The sequence below is a fragment of the Hemitrygon akajei genome, chromosome 9 (genome assembly GCF_048418815.1).
Source record: "Hemitrygon akajei chromosome 9, sHemAka1.3, whole genome shotgun sequence".
Lineage (NCBI taxonomy): Eukaryota > Metazoa > Chordata > Chondrichthyes > Myliobatiformes > Dasyatidae > Hemitrygon > Hemitrygon akajei.
The window spans coordinates 100,167,331-100,183,909 of NC_133132.1; the positions used below are offsets into that span (position 1 = coordinate 100,167,331).

The 16,579-nt window shown below is 39.3% G+C and overlaps 1 protein-coding gene across 3 annotated transcripts in view; it reads right to left on the reverse strand.

The window, feature by feature from the left end:
- arid4b (AT-rich interaction domain 4B) overlaps positions 1–16,579 on the reverse strand; it is a 145,673-nt gene that overhangs the window by 116,613 nt on the left and 12,481 nt on the right. For all 3 annotated transcript variants that reach the window (XM_073056633.1, XM_073056630.1, XM_073056631.1), the window contains exon 3: positions 7,315–7,425. In XM_073056633.1, the coding sequence (XP_072912734.1) occupies positions 7,315–7,425 (111 nt within the window). The remainder of the gene's footprint in view (positions 1–7,314; positions 7,426–16,579) is intronic.

Here is a 16,579-nt window from a genome sequence, read left to right on the forward strand (position 1 = left end):
AAATTATATGTAACTCAAAGGAAGCATTGTAGTCACATCATAAATATAGAATTGCCCTTTGGCTTTTAGCATATAAAATTTCATGTAATATCGGGTCAAACAGGCCTCTTCCTCCAGAGCATACCTCATTTTGTTGAATAAAAGACTGCTTCTTTATCTATCAGCTGCATCTCTCTAGTGACTTTATTCATGTTACAAGAAGAGGCACACAGTGATGAGAGGAAGTACTGTGTTTACATTGGAAAATACAGAGCACTTTTCAAGTACAGCTCATAAGAAAGAAAGTGAAAGGGCCAGTTTAGAAATTTGTCCATAAATTACATTCTATTCAAAAGAAATATGGCTGCTGAAATACAAATGTCAGAGGACCTTCAAAAGGCATGAACATTGATTTCTCTGATCTTCACTAATTTCTTCCTCCCACCCCTTGTCTCTTTTTCCACTCCGCATTCTGGCTGGCCTCTTACCCCTTTCTCTTCTCCTCATCTTCCCATCACCTCCCTCTAGTGCCCCTGATGCTTCCCTTTTTCTCATGACCCACTCTCCTCTCCTATCAGATACTTTCTTCTTCAGCCTATTACATCTTCTCAGTTTCTCACCATCCCTCCTTACCTGATCTCGCAGCTGGCAGCTTTTACTTCTCCCCTTCCCCTACCTTCTTATTCTGACTTCTTCCCTCTTCCTTTCCAGTCCTGACAAAGGGTCACAGCCCAAAACATCAACTGTTTATTGCACTCCATAGATACTGTCTGACCTGCTGAGTTCCTCCTGCTTTTTGTGTTTGTTGCTCTGGATTTCCAGTATCTGCAGATACTGTGTTTAAGACACACAGCCATCTTTGTTAAATCATTTTTTGTTAGAATGACCAATGATTGCCTCCAGCATGAGAACCAATTCTCGAAATTAGTCACAGATGTGCATGTCTCACTATCACAATGTGCTGATGAGATTACTGAAGGAGCATGGTTAACTGCATGATTTAGAGTGCTTTGTACAGGTATATATTGAACAACAGATGTTAAATTTAATCTGCTATGATTTGTTCTGGGGAGAAATATAAGAAATGTACATCAAAGGAATAAATTGGGTGCAGCAGTTAGCACAACACTATTGCAGCTTGGGGCGATCCAGAATTCAGAGTATAAATCTGGTGCCATCTGCAAGCAGCTTGTACGTTCTCCCTTTGAACTGTGTGGCTTTCCTCTGAGTGTTCTGGTTTTCTCTCTTGGTCCAAAGGCATACCGGCTTGCAGGTTAATTGATCACCTAAAATTGTCCTGTGATTAAGCTACGGTTAAATCAGTAGGTTGCTGGGTAGTGCAACTTGTTGGGCCGGAAGGGCCTATTCCACGCTGTATTTAAAAAAAAGAAACAAATGGATATTTTTTTTAAAAAGAGAAACAGAAAATGTTGATGAAATCTATTGTAAAAAAAAATACTACATGTCCATGGGAAGTTTAATTTCTTTTGAATGCTGTTTATCTCTGTCCACTGACGAAATTTGCTCAGTATGTCTCCCTCTCTTTATTTCAGTGCTGAGTTGGTAAATCTTTTGCAGTGTGAAGTATTGAAAAGTATGAAAATAAGGTCATTCCCACCATAAAGATTCAGGAGATATTTTTGAGCAGAGAGACATCACAACATTGGAATCAGCAATGGAAGATGAATGCACAAAAGATTTTAAAAGCAAGTGGATAAGGCATAGAACAGTAAGCACAGGAACAGGCCCTTTGACCCACAATGTTGTGCTGAACCAAATAAATAAATAATCAAATGTCTAATAGACTAATCTCTTCTGCCCACAATGTCCATACCCTCCATTTTTCCAAACGTATGTGCCTACATCTCTTAGAAGTCCCTAACGTTTATGCCTCCACTACCACCCCAGAGAGCACAGTCTAGCTGCCCACCACATTGTGTAAAACCTTGCCCTCACATTTCCTTTGAAATTACCCCTTCTCATTTTAAATGCATGCCCTCTGATGTTAGACATTTTAACTCTTGGAAAAAGATGCTGTCTGGCTATCTATGCTTCTCATATTCTTATAAACCTCTATCTGATCGCCCCTCAGCCTCCACTGCTCCAAAGAAAACAACCAAAGTTTGTCCAGCCTCTCATTACAGCATATGTCCTTTAATCTAGGCAACATTCTGGTGAACCTCTTTGCACCCTCTCCAAAAACTCGACATCCTTCTTATAGTGGGGTGACTGGAAGTATATGCAATATTCCAGATGCAGCCTAGAGTTATAAAGCTGCAGCATAACTTCCTGACTTTTGAACTGGATAAAATAGTTAAAAATAACAAGGAAATATGACTAAATGCATTATCTTTTAAATAATTGCTGAGGAAGCATTATAGGTCATATATTCTCCTGGTGAAAGTTCTGTTGTTGTCCTTCCATGAGCATAAATAGCCCTTCAGTATCTTGACAAAATCTCAATGTTATTGTTGGTGTAAACCACAACAGAAGCAAATTCTGATCACACACAAACATATCAACCAGATAGCAATTAATTGAACCCTAGAAAACTTCACTCTCTCTCTTCAAAGATTCTGCACTCTTACAAACACCACAAGAGTTTAACAAGAAGGAACCTGCATAAAAGGAGGAAAGAAGTGAGTGAAAGGAATTAAGGAACACAAAATAAGAACCAGAATCAGGTTTATTATCACTGGCATGTGACGTGAAATTTGTTAACTTAGCAGCAGCAGTTCAATGCAATACATTAATATAGAAGAGAAAAAATAATAATAATAATAAATAAATCAATTACGTTATACATCTATTGAATAGTCATGCCAAATCTCTTCAAACTCCTAATAAAGTATAGCTGCTGTCTTGCCTTCTTTATAACTACATCAAAATGTTGGGACCAGGTTAGATCCTCAGATTTTTACACCCAGGAACTTGAAGCTGCTCACTCTCTCCACTTCTGATCCCTCTATGAGGATTGGTGGTGTTCCTTCGTCTTACCCTTCCTGAAGTCCACCATTAGCTCTTTCATCTTACTGATGTTGAGTGCCAGTTTGTTGCTGTGACAGCACTCCACTAGTTGGCACGTCTCACTCCTGTATGCCCTCTCGTCACCGCCTGAGATTCTACCAACAATGGTTGTATCATCAGCAAATTTATGGATAGTGTTGGGCTATGCCTAGCCACACAGTCATGTGTATAGAGAGTAGAGCAGTGGGCTAAGCACACACCCCTGAGATGCACCAGTGTTGATCATCAGCGAGGATGATATGGTATCACCAATCTGCATAGATTGTGGTCTTCCAGTTAGGAAGTCAGGGATCTATTTGCAGAGGGAGGTACAGAGGCCCAGGTTCTGCAACTTCTCAATCAGGATTGAAATCAGAATAAGAATATGACAACAAACTGAAAGAAAGAGTGGGTAACATACTAGTTGAATGAGAGCAAATTTTATCAGTGAACAAAGGTCAAGCAGCATATAAAAGAAATGAAACTTTCCATGAGTACGTATTGCTTTGGAATCCAGTCATTAACGGAGAGAATCCCCAACACCACAACCACCACAATACAACGTGCTGCTCTCCACTCAAGATGTGCTCACAATGCTGAAAAAGAAAATAACCCAATCTTATGCCTGAATAAGAGCTAACAGGAAACTATTATAATACAAGCTGAAACTGCAACAGAGAAATCGGGGCAGATTAGATGAGAATAGGACATCACAGAACAGCACAGCACAGGAACAATGTCTGTGTTAACCATGATACCAATCAAATATAATCCCACCCACCGGTAACACTATTACACTGCCAGCGACCTCCCTTCAATTCCCACCACTGTCTGTACTGTCGTACATTCTCCCCGTGACCTGCATGGGTTTTCTGCAGGTGCTCTAGTTTCCTCCCACATTTCAAAGCTGTACAAATTAGTAGGTTAATTGGACTCAGGGGTATAATTGTGTGGTGCAGACTCAATGGGGCAGAAAGGTTTGTTACTGCGCTATAGCTCAAAATTAAAAAAAGTAAATAAATCCCTAAATTCCCTGACTGTCTAAATGCTTCTCTTTCCAGTAACTATTTAATTAAATTGTCAACTTTCACACCCCTCCCCCCTTCAGTGAACCTTCAACAGCTACAACACAAAATCTGTCACTTCATTTTACTTTTAAATTCTTTATTCAACCTGGACAATCAATGGTTAATCCTTGACACAACAATCATCAAAATTCACTACAGTCATAATGCATTAACTGCATATTAACAAATTCATTGTTCATATACAATGAACCCTACAAGTGGCAACATTTACAGGATTTTTAATCTCCTGGTTATTTTAACATTGGCTTGCAAAATAATCAGCTTGGAAGGGAGATGGAACACAACGTTCTATAAACAAGATCAAAACCTTGACTTTGATAGGAACGCACATATTGAAAAATGGAATATAACAGTTTAAACCAGCAAAAAAATCCATATGCTTTATCTTTAGAGTTCAGACTTGTATTTCAAGGTCATGATACAACTTTTGTGATTCATTGAATGAATTTGAAAAACTGACTACTAAAAAGACTAGTTAAATTAGAAGAAACTTCTCCCTATTTTCCATTTTGTAGTCATTTTTTAATCCATTCAATGAATCACAAAAGCTGTTATCAGGATTTATTGAATGGATACTGACTACAAAATAGGAAGAAAGAACTGAATAAATCACAGATCAGCAAAGTGATATTCCACAAGGATGAAATCTGTAACATGGAAGCACAATTTTCCAAATCCGTGCAATTCCAAAGTTTCCAAATCAGTCCAATTGGATAGTGGAGCAGAACAAAATAACTTCAGGATGACTTCAATAAATTTGAAGTATAGATGTCTAATTTGCTTATTAAATTTTAACATCTTTAAGTACAAAGTAATACATTTTATCAAGAATAAAAGCAGTCACACTCTTCTTGAAAAATTTATGTTGAATAAAGAAGAAAAAAAGAAAAACAGATCAGGGAGTACAGATCTTATTAGGAATAGCAAGTTAGGTTAACAACTTGTTGCCTGTGAGTCTGAGAGCCACTGGAGGCCCAGAAGTTTGACTGTGTATGTGAGTGGGTGGGAGGAAAGAAAGAAGCTTGTTTTGTTCTTGCTGCTTATTTACTATTTTGTCATGTTCTGTGTTGTTCTGCCAAGTATTGTGGGCATGCTATGTTGGTGCTGGAATGTGTGACAACACTTGTGGGCTATCCGCAGCACATCCTTGGGTTTGTATTGGTTGTTAACACAAATGGTGCATTTAATTCAATGTACATGTGATTCGGAAGATGAATGCGCTTTCTCTTCAAGAAGTCACGGGCAAAGATTTATTGGAGTCAGTTGGAACGTTCCATTTTTCCCCCCAAAGAAATGTTGAAAACATTCTCAAATTATTTCCTTCTATATCAGGCAGTCTCATCTTGTGACACAACTAGGATTAAAATGTCTCTTTGGTAGTCTAGTTTTGGGTGTACAAACAACATGGTCTGCCCAGCAGAATGAATTTCAGTGTAGGAACACTATTCTGGGTCAAGATAAAGATATTCATTTGCTTCTGCTGCCAGTGGATTTGGGAGAATTTCACAGAGATAAGAATCAGTGGTACCTTTCCTGTGCTAAGTTATGCACTAGTCAGTTTGGATAGAGAACTTTTGATCTTAAACATTACATCCGTTTCTCTGGAAAATGCTGGAAATGCACAGCAAGTAAGATAGAGAAACAACGCAAGAAGCATTGCGTTACTCTGTCATATATTTTAAACAATATTTTCAGTTGTTCGACATTCAGCAGATTACACTGGCACTTTTTGTGCCAGTGAAGGTGGCTATGGCCACATGACAGAGTTCTATGAAATTATGAATTTTAGTTATTTATTTAGTGATACAGCATGGAATAGGACTTTGGCTCGCACCACTCAGCCACGCCCAACAACCCCAGTTTCACTTTAACCTAATCATGGGTCAATTTACAATGACCAATTAATCTACCTGATACATCTTTGGATTGTGGAATGAAACCAGAGTACCCAGAGGAAACCCTCGTGGTCCTGGTGAGAACATACGAGCTCTTTACAGATGGCACTGGAATTGAACTCTGATGCCCCGAGCTTTACTAACGTCAAGTGAACTGCTATGCTACTGTTGCTGCAAAGTACCACTTGTCAGCAATTGTGCAAGTTCGATTGATTTCTCAAACCTTGATTTCAACTTCCAACTCTTTCTGTTATCTAAGAAACTGCTGCTTTGCAGATTCATGTTTTACTCAGTAACTCAAGCGGGAAAGCAACAGAAGCCAGAATAGTAACAGCACTGACAGGTGTGACTGAGATCAATGGTCCAGATAACCAAATATGCTCGGATCAGACTACAAACCAGACTTTCCAGATTACAAATGCAACTGAACCACTAATTTTCATATAAAGTATTTCCAGTGATAAATCACTGTCATCTGATGATATTCTCCCAAGCAGTAAAAGACTGATATTGTACCAGCCTCTCAATACAAAAACACTTTCATGACCTAATACCATTTTAGTTTACTAGGTCAATCATAATTGCTTAACTACAAGTGATTAAAATAGTGACCTCAAAAATATAGCTAGGTTTTGAAGCCACAGCTTGAATAGTTGAACAATTATCTGCAGCACCTAGGATTATTATATATATCAAAAATTTTACATAAAATTGGTTAAATTTGTCAAGCAAAGGAGGCAATATGGACTTTAATATGTTTTCTGCAGGTTATATGCAGGTTAGGCAAGACAACACGGAGCATTTTTAGTGAACCCTGGCAAACTTACACATTTCACAATTAAAGATGCAGTGGAGGACAAAGAACATCTACAGTTCAGCCGAAAAACTGATGGCAAGGTACAACTTTATGTCAGAGTTCCGAATTATATATCACTAGAATCCTTACAACAAATAAAATGAACTAACCTTTAACCAGAGATCACATTGTGATAAAAACAGCTCTGGGTAAAAATGTTAAAGATAATTTTTAAAAATTTATTCTCTTCTGACATCACAGAAGGATGTGATATCACTGATTATGTCCAAAATATTTCAGGAATTGCAGCTTCTTTCCCTATAGTGCTCACCTACGTAAAACCTTCAATGCTGTTCTATAAAACTTGAGTATGTTAATCCAATACTTATGCTTACAATCTCTCGCGCTATATTTTAACTGGACACCAATATTGCGTTAGTGGCTACTAAATGGACACCAATGACATGGATCACCAAGTGAAGAAGAGAATTTTAAGTCAGGAAACAAAAGTTGGAATGACAATTTTCATTGTTACCAATGAGTTACATACCTTTACTTTGACAAGCCTTTTTGCTGTCTTGATCTTGGCTTCACAGAATGCCCCTCTGTATTTAGCACTCACATCAGTACCAACTGTTAGATAGGGAGGTTCATCGATTGCCTGTAAAAGTAAACAAAAGCATATTTTCACTACCTTTGGTCTGGTTAGCTTTCAGTAAACAGAACTATTACATCCACATACTGCACAAGAGCACTTCCTGCTTGCAATGTGTTGAGAACATAATCTGAGCCTGCTAGGGATGGCAGACTGCCAGCAGTTCCACTGTAACTTGGGAGTGCCTGCTTCCCATTCATCTTGACAGAGCATTGAAACAACTGAAAGTATTCAAGTTCTAGTTCCTGTAGGTGAAAGTGGAAAACACTCTACGCTGCAACACAATTACACATTGGAACACAAAACAAGTACAAACTTCAGCAGCAGAAGTCGTAGGAGCAACAATCAAAACAACTCATTACCTTGCACAGCTGTTGCAGTCAGCTTTCAAATCAGGCTTTGCACATTGACTGTTAGTCTTTATTTATGTATACTTATTCATCCATTCTATTGCATTTCTTTTCTTTCTGTAAATGCCTACTAGAAAATGAATCTCAAGGTAGTAATGGTGACATACACAGTGGCCACTTTATTAGGTATAGGAGTAGAACTTTGTTAATTCTTCTGTCACTGTAGCCCATCCACTTCAAGGTTTAACATGTATGTTCAGAGATGCTCTTCTGCACACCACTGTTGTAAGGCATGGTTATTTGAGTTACAGTAGCCTTCCTTTCTTGAAGCAGTTTGGCCATTCTTCTCTGACTGCTCTCATTGACAAGCCATTTTTGACAAAAGAGCTGCCACAAGCTGGATTTTGTTTTGCTTTTTGCACCATTCTCTGTAAACTCATGTATGAAAATCCCAGGAGATCAGCAGTTTCTGAGATACGCACTCAAACTACCGCATCTGGCACCAGCAATCATTCCTCAGTCAAAGTCACTTAGATCACATTTCGTTCCTGTTCTGATGTTTGGTCTAAACGACAACTGAACCTCTTGACCATGTCTGCATGCTTTTATGCATCGAGTTGCTGCCACGTGGGTGGCTGATTAGATTTTTGCATTAACAAGCAGGTTTACAGATGAACCTAATAAAGTGGCCACTGAGCTATTTTATTATGTTGATAATAAATCTACTTTATTTTTACTTTTCAATAATTCTTAGCAATAAGTTTGTTTGAAAAGATGGCACTGTCTCAGCTTTCCTGCTGGTCTTCGGTGAAAATTTTTGCTCCTAAGTTCTTCTACCTGTGATTTGCCAGTTAGATAGTATTCATGAAGAGGTAATCCATTGAAGATACTGCACTTTTGTCATGAACTGCAGGAACTCCAGATATTGTAGATTGATGCCATCTGAACTTTTCCAGATGGGTACATTTTCAATCTTCTAAATATAACAGCATTTCTCACAATGTATACACCTGTTTCACTTTTGGTTCAGTTCTTGTGTTGATGTAAGTATTCAGTACAGGTTTTGCTGATGCCGCAAGTCATTCAGATTCAAAGAATGGGATGTGGGCAAGATAAACATCTAGACGACTTCCTGAAAATTTCACGTTGGCTGTTTTAATCACTGCTTTATTCCCCCCCCCCCCCCCACCATTTCTACTTCTAGTTTTAGTCTTGAATTGGGCAATCTGGGGCAGGCAAACCCAGGCAAAGTAACTGCCTATGCAGCAACAACGTTTTGTACCACCCACTGCTAAGTCCCAGATCCCTTGACTTTCAAAGGTGCTTCCAAATTCAGCAGCCAGTCTTCAAGCTTTTCTATACCTGCAACTCCAAACACACCCTGGATTCTTGCAAGGGCAGTAATATAACAATAAAATTAATGATCAAATATCACATTTTGTCCTGCTTTTCTACCCAACTGATTTGAAACATTTAAATTCACACACAAAAATTTTCAGTCAAGCACGCTAGTTTACTCAACCCATCAGTGAACTATCCACAAGATTGCCTTGAGACGGCTCCTGACAATGCAAAACTACAGCACATTTCTATTTCTTTATAAAAGAAGCACAAGGATATTCTTTGGAAATTATGAATTTAAGACAATTCTACTTCTGATCTCAATATATTAGAACCCCTCAACTTAATCTAGTTAAACAGCTAACCCCTAAAATGTGAGTGGTACTCATTTGAAGAATAGGACAAATTGTCCTGGTGTCCAAGGCAATTCTCAGGCTGAAATCAGAAGTGCCAAGATCGACCTTCTAGTTATTTATCTCATTGGTGGCTGCAGTTTTAAAAAAGTATTTGGTGACAGAAAAGTAATTTAAGACTTCCAGAGACTGTAAGTGAAGCCACTGAAATACAAGATCGTCGCTTTGTCTGAGGAATGCATTTCTCTTGTTTGGATGTAGTTTAAATAATCACGGGCTGTCATAAACAACCTAACGTCATTTAATTGTATGAATTTCAGAAAGATAATCATGCCATTGAATGATCCTATTTGCTTTTCTGTGGAAACAACTTCATCTGTACAGTTTACTTCTGTAACATAGGAATATAGCAATTTCACCAGATTCACAATTATAACAACTCCTAGTCACACTATGCATAGTTTTAACACCAAATCTTAATAAGATCCATCCAGAAAACTCAACTTTTAAATGAATTTTAAATGCCCCTAAAAATACATCGGAGGAAAAACTTGTGTATTGTTAATCTGTAAATCATTGCCATTTGAAATTCAGTTTTTAAAGTCACCTTAAACATTCAATGCTTGCAAGTACTGGGTTACTGTATTTTCATACAGCGAGCTATTGTTTACCGTGCTGCATACTTCATATGCATTTTAAATTATATAAAATATAAACTTGAACAAAAGTAGACAATTATCCAATTAATATACTGAACAATTGGAATAATAAAATGGCAATATAGTGCACTGTATTACATGTGCTTGTTGCATTTGGCTCTGCCCTGCCCATGAAGAGCCCTTTGGAATGTGGGCATTGTTACAGAATGGGAAATGGAGTGCCCGATTTAAGTATACATAGTGAAGAAGCCACTTGCCTTTGAGATGAATATTTTAGTAGATATGTTAGCCAGCATCCCAAGCTGAATTCACTACTTCAGGGTGGAAAATATTGTCACAGAACTTTAAAATGCATTCAGTGGCCCTTTATTTGGTAGATGCTCTTCTGCACACCACTGCTGTTACATGTAGTTATTTGATCAGCTTGAAGCAGGCTGATGACCAGAGCCAGCTCAGTGCTGAGGCTCGTACTCTTGAACCTGGTGGTATGGGACCCAACACACCTGCGCCACCCACCCTATGGTAGGCAGCCAGAAAAGAGTGCAATGGGCCAAACCCAGGCAGATAGGACAGGCTCAGGTGGGGATCATGGTTGACATGGAGAAGTGAGCTGAACACCGGTTCGTCCTCCACCCTCAGGCTCTATGGCTTAACCTCTAATCTGGCTCGGCGCTTCAATTGACTAAACATAGCAAAACACAATGAAACTCTCAAGCCAGGACAGCAGTGGCTGCCGCAGCTTTGATCATACCTGCGTTCTTGAGAGTCCAGTTCGCCAAATCCTTCAGAATAAGCCGAACTGGACACTCATCAATACAGGTATTCTAATAGGTACATGGATGGGACGGGTATGGAGGGATATGGCCCAGGTGCAGGTCAATGGGACGAAGGAGACTAATGGTTTGGCACAGAATAGATGGGCCAAAGGCCCTGTTTCTGTGCTGTAGTGTCCTATGACTTCATGATACCACAAAAAACACCAAATTGCTCAACCAGTTCAAAGGCACATCTCCCAAAGGGAAATTACTGGCTGCAGATTGCAGTAATCGAAGTCCAGAATAAATCTATTCAGTAAATAGTTAGTAGTTTTGTTAGCTGCCACAAAACAACACCATATATCGGCAGCACCAACTTGAACGTGCAGATGTATAGGTGTAAAGAATAAAGTAGCCTCTGAGTGCAGAAGTCCACCTTCACTATCCCACTCAGCTCCATTTAAAGAGGATATTGATTAAAACTCATGCAGAATATTTTAATCATTATACTGAAGAAAGGGAAACAACACTTGTGCCAGAAATGTGCTGACTCTGTATCTGACAGGCAAGTCAGGGAACTAGGTCGGATTTTGAAGAACTATAGCTGGAAATATTTCATATACCAAATCAAACTGGAATGTGGGTCACAGCTTGCTTCCTGTAAAGCAACTTTAAAACTTGTTTTTTTTAATTGTTCTAATTTGCATTGTCTGTAATAAACTATGTCATGGATGTGGAATGATAATGGCTTTTGATCATGATGAACCTTCACCAAGGGGGGACTATGTGCCATGCACCAGTGATACTGGGTCATGCCATCTAATTTTTTGTTTCTTCTTCCCTACTTTATGACCAGAATTCTCTGTTTGGACTTGAAGATAGAGGGAGGAAAAAGGGGGAAGCACTCTTCCATTTCAACTTATTAATGTGAAAAATTCTTCAATATTTCCCTTTTGTTAACATTCATTATTTGTTAAGTATAAAATCATCACTATTAGTCATTCAATAATGCTAATAGATATTTATTAATACTATCAAAACATTTAAAAACCTTTATTTTAAGTCTAATTTGAACACACTTTAAATGGAATTTATTTTTTAGCTCAACACGGCACCATGTATGAAAATAGCATTTAACATCAGGCGGAAATAACAGCAAATAAAAAAGCCAAGGAGCTCTTTAGTCTCCATACTTGTACTACCAGCTGAGGAAAAACAATCTTTTTTTGTTCACTTTTTTTCCTTACTACCTCTCAATGTGAACTGTGTCCAGGATGGTCATTACAATTCTTATATAGTATTATGGCTTATAGAATGAACCACCTTCCCCCCCACCATATCAATTCTCTTCATGCAGTATGAGGTAGAGTGAACCAATCAAGCAAGTGAAAATAAACTACAGTTCATTTACTCCCAATATCAATTCTTTGCACGGTGATTGTCCAGATTGACAGGAAATCTGTGCGGGAGAGTTTTTAAAGTGGGAAAGCCGTTGCACAGGGCAGTTCCACTCGCTCGATCTGGTTCCAGTGGTACAAACAAGTGTCACAGACTGGGCTCTTCCTTGGTTGTGGATGACCAAGCTGCCTCCTATGCCGTGCCAGGCCCTTTGCTCTCCTCAGAGCAGCGCAATACCACCCTCTTTACATTTAGTATTAAGCACAAAGTCAGCAGTCTAATCAAGATGCATACACCAGAAATCAAATTTAAGTCCACACTTTGTACAGGTTCGGCACTAACATAATGGCAAGCACATACTCTTCTTTCTGCCAATACATCCCAAGCCTTGTGCCAGTTGATACAGACAACTCCAGATTCTCAAGGTGCCAAATTACTTCCTGCATTTACTACAAGTGAAGCAAGCAGCGCAAGCCCCTTTGTCAGCAAATAAACAAAACCCTTCCTAAAATGTTGATCGTTCCTTCTTCTTCATAGATACTCCCTGACATGCTGAGTTTATTTATTTTTATTTGGAGATGCAGCACGGTCACAGATGATTAGACACTGCCTAATTACATCCATATGACTAATTAACCTGCTAACTTGTACGTCTCTCAAACCTGGAGAAAATCCAAGCAGCCACGAGAAGAATGTACAAACTCCTTACAATCAGAGAAAGGAATTGAACCCGGGTTGCTGGCATAACTGCTACAGGACCATTCCAGCAGCGTTTTGCGTCAGCTGCTCAAGATTTCCAGCACATGATTTGCTTCTAAGATTCAAATTTTCAATAGGATTGGTTTGTTGTCCATATTTATTTTTAATCTATAATTTCTAGAATTCAGATAGTGTATGATTCCAATTATATGATGTTACAAGCTGATCAGGGCAGGTCTATAGAGTCAGCTCAAATACACAATTTATAATCCCACTGCATCTTCCATAGTCTCATCTTACCTTCATAAAGTATTCTAAACAGTAGCTATCATTCCAACATAGGAAACTTGGCAGCCAATTTGTGCACAGAATGATCCCCCACAGCAATTTAATAATGTCCAAATTATCCATTTTTGTGATGCCAACTGAGAAGATAATTTTAGTCAGGATAAAGCAAACAACTCTTTCCCAAAATAACGCTATCAATTTTTAAAATATATTACCTAACAGAGCAGATGTAAAAATATCTGCCCATATGGGTGGGTGCAAGTTTTTGTATCTTCACTGTTGTCCTTGTAGTGAAGGCAGCTCCCAAAACACTGTGCCTTCAATATACTGTGTTTGGTGCTCCTGGTGTGGCCTTCTGTATATCAGTGGGACCCAATGTAGATCGGGAAACCACTTTACCGAGCACCTGTGCTCCATCTGCCAGAGAAAGCAGGATTTCCCAGTGGCCACCCACTTTATTTCCACTTCCCATTCTGATATGTCCATCCATGGCTTCCTCCACTGTCATGATGAGGCCACATTTAGGTTGGAAGAACAACACCTTATATCCTGTTTGGGTAGCCTCCAACCTGATGGCATGAATATCAATTTCTCAACTTCTGGTAATGCCCCTCCCCCTTTACCATTCCCTGTCCCCTTTTCCGTCTCTCACCTTATCTCCTTGCCTGCCCATCGCCTCCCTCTGGTACTCCTCCTCCCTTTTCTTTCTTTCATGGCCTTCTGTCTCTTTCACCAATCAACTGCCCAGCTCTTTACTTCATCCTTCCCCCTGCAGGTTTCAACTATCACCTCGTGTTCCTCTCTTCTCTCCCACCACCTTTTAAATCTTCTCTCTAGCTTTTGTTTTCCAGTCCTGCTGAGTTCCTCCAGCATTTTGTGTGTGTTGCTCAGACTTGCAGCATCTGCAGATTTTCACTTGTTTGTGCCTTCAACAGTGCATGCTCCATACAACTGAGCCCAAATATCAATGTGCAGATTGAATAAAAACAACCAGTGTAGATGAATTTTCTAAAACAATTTAAAAGGAATTTCAAGAGCAATGTAATAACAGTTTGAAGTTTATATGATAAAAACTGCATCTTTTACAACAAAAAAACCATGTGTGTATGCTACACAGCAAAAACAGCATTCAGATAGACAGAGCTCTGCAACCCTGCCATACCTCGCCTCAATGGTGATTAAACAGCTAACAGGATGAGGAGATTCTAAGGACATCCTCATTCTCAATGATGAAGGGACCTACAACTAGGCTGAAGTACTGTGTATTCAGCCAAAAGTTCCATGTGAATAATCTATCACATTTTCCCCCTGAGATCTCCACCATTACATAAACCAGCCTTCAGCCAATTTGATTCACTCTTAATAGAATAAAAAAAAGGCTGAGATCACGGTTTTGCAAAGGTTACAGAATCCAACATAAGGTGGTGGATACAGCCCAGTCCATCACAGGCAGAGCCCTCCCCACATTGGAGCACACCCACTGCCACAAGAAAGTCGTATCCATCATCAAGGACGCCCTCCATCCAGGCCATGCTCTCTTCTCACTGCTATAATTTGGAAGGTGGTACACAAGCCTTATGTCCCACAACAACAGGTTCAGGAAAAGTTATTGCAGATATCCCCTGCTTTTCGAAAGCTCACTTTACGAAATACCTACATTAGTACCTGTTTTCGCTAACCGAAAGAAATCCGAAGAGGATTTTCACTTTTATGAAAAAAGGCACCCGCCTTAAACTTGTGTTTACCCCGAGAAAGCCTACCATGACCGTGAAGCCTTGCGCGGGCATGTATGTGCATATGAGTGTACATGCTGATTTTTTTTTTTACAAATCAGTTTTGGCTAAATCTTCCCGATTCTGATAAGTGAAACTACACTGAACATACATTATTTCTACTTTATATAGGCTGTGTATTTATCATATCATTCCTGCTTTTACTATATGTTAGTGTTATTTTAGGTTTTATGAGCTATTTGGTATGATTTGGTAGGTTATTTTTTGGGTCTGGGAACACTCAAAAATTTTTCCCATATAAATTAATGGTAATTGCTTCTTCGCTTCACACCATTTTGGCTTACGAAATTTTTCATAGGAACGCTCTACTTTCAGATAGCGGGGGACACCTGTACCTTCAACTCTCTGGTTTCTGATAACTTCACTCACCCTAACTCTGAACTGACTCCACAACTTATAGACTCACGTCCATGGCTCTACAACTGATGCTCTCTACATGATGTATTTATTATTGTTTTCTTTGCATTTGCAGTGTCTTCTTCTGCACTTCGGTTGTTTGTCAGTCTGTGTGTGTAGTTTTTCACTGATTCTATTGTATTTCTTTGTTCTATTGCAAATGCTTGCCAGAGCATGAATCTCAAGATAGTATTTGGCGACAAAAACGTACTTTGATAATAAATTTACTTTGAACTTTGAATATGCCAGCTTAATTCTTAAAGATCTGTGCTCCAAAACTAGTCAAACTCTTCTATGATAGATACAATAATGAATGTTGCAAATTACTAACAAAAAAAAGCATCCAAATTGTCTAACTGACCATCAAGGTGAAAACATTCCATAGCTGACACGAAGAGTTGTGTGGTTTCTAGAAATGGATTCTAACTCTGCATCTTACTGGAGTTCCCCAGGGTATTGACTAAAGGCTGATTTACACTTGTGTGTACGGGCTACGCCATAGCCCTGATTTTCACTTCTGCGTAGGCTCTAGGCGTAGCAAGTATGGACTGGTGTGCGCCAAAACGCTAGTTGGCGATGGGGTTTCTATGCTACTGTGTTAAGTTTCTTCGTGAGACACATGGACGAGGAAATGCATTTCAAACATTTTCGCATGTCGGCAGGTAGATTTGATGATTTGGTTCATCTATTTCGCATCGGAGTACAGACGTGGTGGAGAAGAAGCAACCGGAAATGCGATGCTACCAAGTGGACCAATCACAGTTGTTGCGGTCTGTGTCGCTGTGACGTGTGAGTTACCTCTTTAGGGAGGTGAACGTCACCCTACGGCATAGGTATGGCATAGGGTACGCAGTACCTACGGTGTAGATGTGACACACAAGTATAAATCAGCCTTAAGGCTTGCTTACTTCATTAGCCACCTTCCTTTAAGCAACAGGTAAGACAGAAAAATTGCAGTGTTAAATTCCATTGGCAACTCCTCAGCAAATGAAGCTGCCCATGCTTGCATGTACCAACACTTTGACATTCAGCAGGGGTTAATGGTGACCAGCAACATCTGTTGTCACCCACCGAAGTGCAACGTAAAGGCCATCTCCAACAAGCAGGCCTAACCTCCCTCAACTCGAA